This window comes from Nanorana parkeri, unplaced genomic scaffold, assembly GCF_000935625.1.
Source record: "Nanorana parkeri isolate BGI_ZX_2015 unplaced genomic scaffold, ASM93562v1 scaffold322, whole genome shotgun sequence".
Classification (NCBI taxonomy): Eukaryota; Metazoa; Chordata; class Amphibia; order Anura; family Dicroglossidae; genus Nanorana; species Nanorana parkeri.
The window spans coordinates 1392182-1394977 of NW_017306590.1; the positions used below are offsets into that span (position 1 = coordinate 1392182).

The window sequence follows — 2796 nt, forward strand, 5'->3', positions numbered from 1 at the left end:
ACGTGGTCACACATTTTAACCCAATCCCGCCCTGTTGTTCGGCGGTGGAATGTGTGACCGCCAATAGGTCAAGCATTCCAACGCTTTCTCAACTGTTCCAGGGCAGATTGGCATCGCAGATGGTATGTGCAGGAGAACCGATCTGCCCTGGAACAGCTAATCGGTCCTGAAATGTCACTTCTATACGACTTTGTGAGTGGGGTGGAAAGTGAGATTGCAATCACAGAGTCGGATAGAAGTGACATTTCAGGACCGATCAGTTGTTCCAGGGCAGATCGGTTCTCCTGCACATGCGATCTGCGATGCCGATCTGCCCTGGAACAGCTGACAAAGCGTTGGAATTCTTCACCTATTGGCGGTCACACATTCCATCGCCAAAAAACTGGGCGGGATTATGTTAAAACGTGTGACCACGTGACCGGTCACACATTCTAACGTAGTCACAAACTTTGATAGAACACCGCCATCAGGGGGGTATGGCCGGTACCCATGTGAGGGGTCTGGGCAACCTGGGGGGCCCTTTACATGGGTATCAGCTGTACCAGGGGCGACATGGCAGAGGTGACGAGAGAGGGTAGAGGAGGTGACGAGAGAGGGTAGAGGAGGTGACGAGAGAGGGTGGAGGAGGCCAGGCCCCAGCAACAGCAGGCAAGAAGAGTTGGGAGGAGGTACAGGGAAATGGACCCCGACGACCAGCCCACCTGGGACTCTACAGAGCCCACCATAGAGAGCCTCAGGTGGGCTATGCAGGATTTATGGTGTGCTCTGCAGGGTCTCATGTAAGTCAAGAGTACAGCAGGCTACAGCAACATTAGAGACCGCTGGGGGGGTGGTGGTGGTGGTTCGGGGGCCAGTGTGATCTGCTCCCGCGCCCCCTCCCCGCTGTCTTGGGAGGGCGGCCCAAGATAAAATCTTGCACCAGGGCCCTTTGGTTATTAGGTCCGCCACTGCTACGACTGTACAATATATGTGATTACGCCTGATAGGAAGATAGGGCTACTAAAATATGTGTTTACAATGTGTTTCATAAAAAACTTTGATATGTCTTTAGCTAACATAGGTTGATCCTTGTGGTACCTCAAAAGTCCGTGTTTTTCATGAGAGCTCGTTTTTTAGCACTTGGTTCTTTGTTTTCAATAGAGAGTTGGATGTGGTACCTTGATGTGTGCACACCCTTGTATTATTCCACAAGTAACTAAGCGAAAATTCCCTTGCAAAGGAAAAATTCACTTTACTAAGAGAACAGCCTATACACCTTCAGTAAATCAACCCAATATATGAACACAAGTAGTGAAAATATAATTCCAAAGTCCACTGTTATTTACTTCCATAAGAACTGCACTAGTTTACGATTTAGCCTCAAAAAAGGTCTATTTCACCATGTTCAATAAGACAGGGCAAAGACCAATGAAGATTTGCACAGTATATTAACCAAAAGCAACTGAGGTGACTACAGTATACTTAAACCTGGTTGATTTCTGTAGGGTTACTGTGTTCTATACATCTTCACTGCTCTCTGATGCCCAAACCCAGGAGTATATTATATGTAAATTCCACCTTTCCGTGATCAAAGAAATTACCACTGATGTACCATCTACAGTCTTTCTGGGATGGAGGATAAGTAAAAGAGAAACACCAGGGTTGATATACTTTTCCTGGCAATAACAGTTGTGGTTCTACACTCCTGGTTAGATGACTACAGGCTTAGACAATAGATCATGTAATCTCTGCTGAATAGGAGGATCAGAAGTTCAGACAATGTCTCTCCAGGAAATATAACGATTCGGTTACTCTTAGTTTATCCATTCTTGCAAGATCTAAAGTTTATAGTTGAGTATTGGCCCACTTTAATCCTGATGACTGTAATGTGCATGGGTCTACACTTATGAATAGAAGGAGATGTCCAACCTGGATAGGCTTCTTACACCAGTGGACAATAAATACAAAATGTAACCTGTGTTCAAATGTCATCGTTCAACCTATGAAGAACAATGATGTGCTTATAGACAAGCACATGGTAATGGTGGAAGAAACACAATGTGACCATTTACAAAATATTTATATACATTCTGTATTTGTAACCTATTTTTATGATTCGCCAACAAAAAGTAAGCCTACATAACACCTTATTACAAAACAGAGTGTTTGTAAATGGCTAATAGAAGAAAATGTTTTAAAATATGTTGGCTTTTTCTTCTTCTGCCCTGACATTCTACCTACTTACACTTTTTTTCTGTGCTAGAGTATCATTCTACAAATATTTTCCATCAACTGATGAATAAAGCCAAATTTTAGATAGAGTGGGGAATGGTTAGAAGCCCTGTCAGTTTTTTTTTTACTGTCTGTGCCCCCGTTTAAGAGACTCAACTTTTCTGTTTTACATGTAACCATTGTGACTGAGACAGAAAGAGATGGGACAATTCAAAATACTACAATTGTCACTGGAACAGGAGGTGAAAAACTCACAGGGGTTTTAACCCTGCCCCTCCATGTCCAAAAAAAAAAAAAGGTTTTAGTTTTAGAAATAGTTTTAATACTGTTGAAGGTAACAGGAAGCAGAAAACCTTGCAACAATAACTGCTGAGTTAGGTGCTTACTATAGTTTCAAGAGTTTCAAGTAAGAAAATGTGTACCAAAATCACAGCAAACAAGGAAACAAAATATTACTCACGTCGCTTGCATGCACATTTCTTGATCCTCTTAGGGTCTGTAATATCGTCATGACAAGCCTTGCAGTAGAAAAAAGCACTATATATAAACAAAAACAAAAAAAAATGTTTCTGGACATGTAATGTA

General features: G+C 42.5%; 1 protein-coding gene across 1 annotated transcript in view; it reads right to left on the reverse strand.

Annotated features, from left to right (window-relative positions):
• The window catches only part of KCNMA1 (potassium calcium-activated channel subfamily M alpha 1), a 166238-nt gene that overhangs the window by 146945 nt on the left and 16497 nt on the right, over nucleotides 1-2796 (reverse strand). Inside the window, exon 5 of the mRNA XM_018558162.1 lies at nucleotides 2672-2748. Within this exon, the coding sequence (XP_018413664.1) occupies nucleotides 2672-2748 (77 nt within the window). The remainder of the gene's footprint in view (nucleotides 1-2671; nucleotides 2749-2796) is intronic.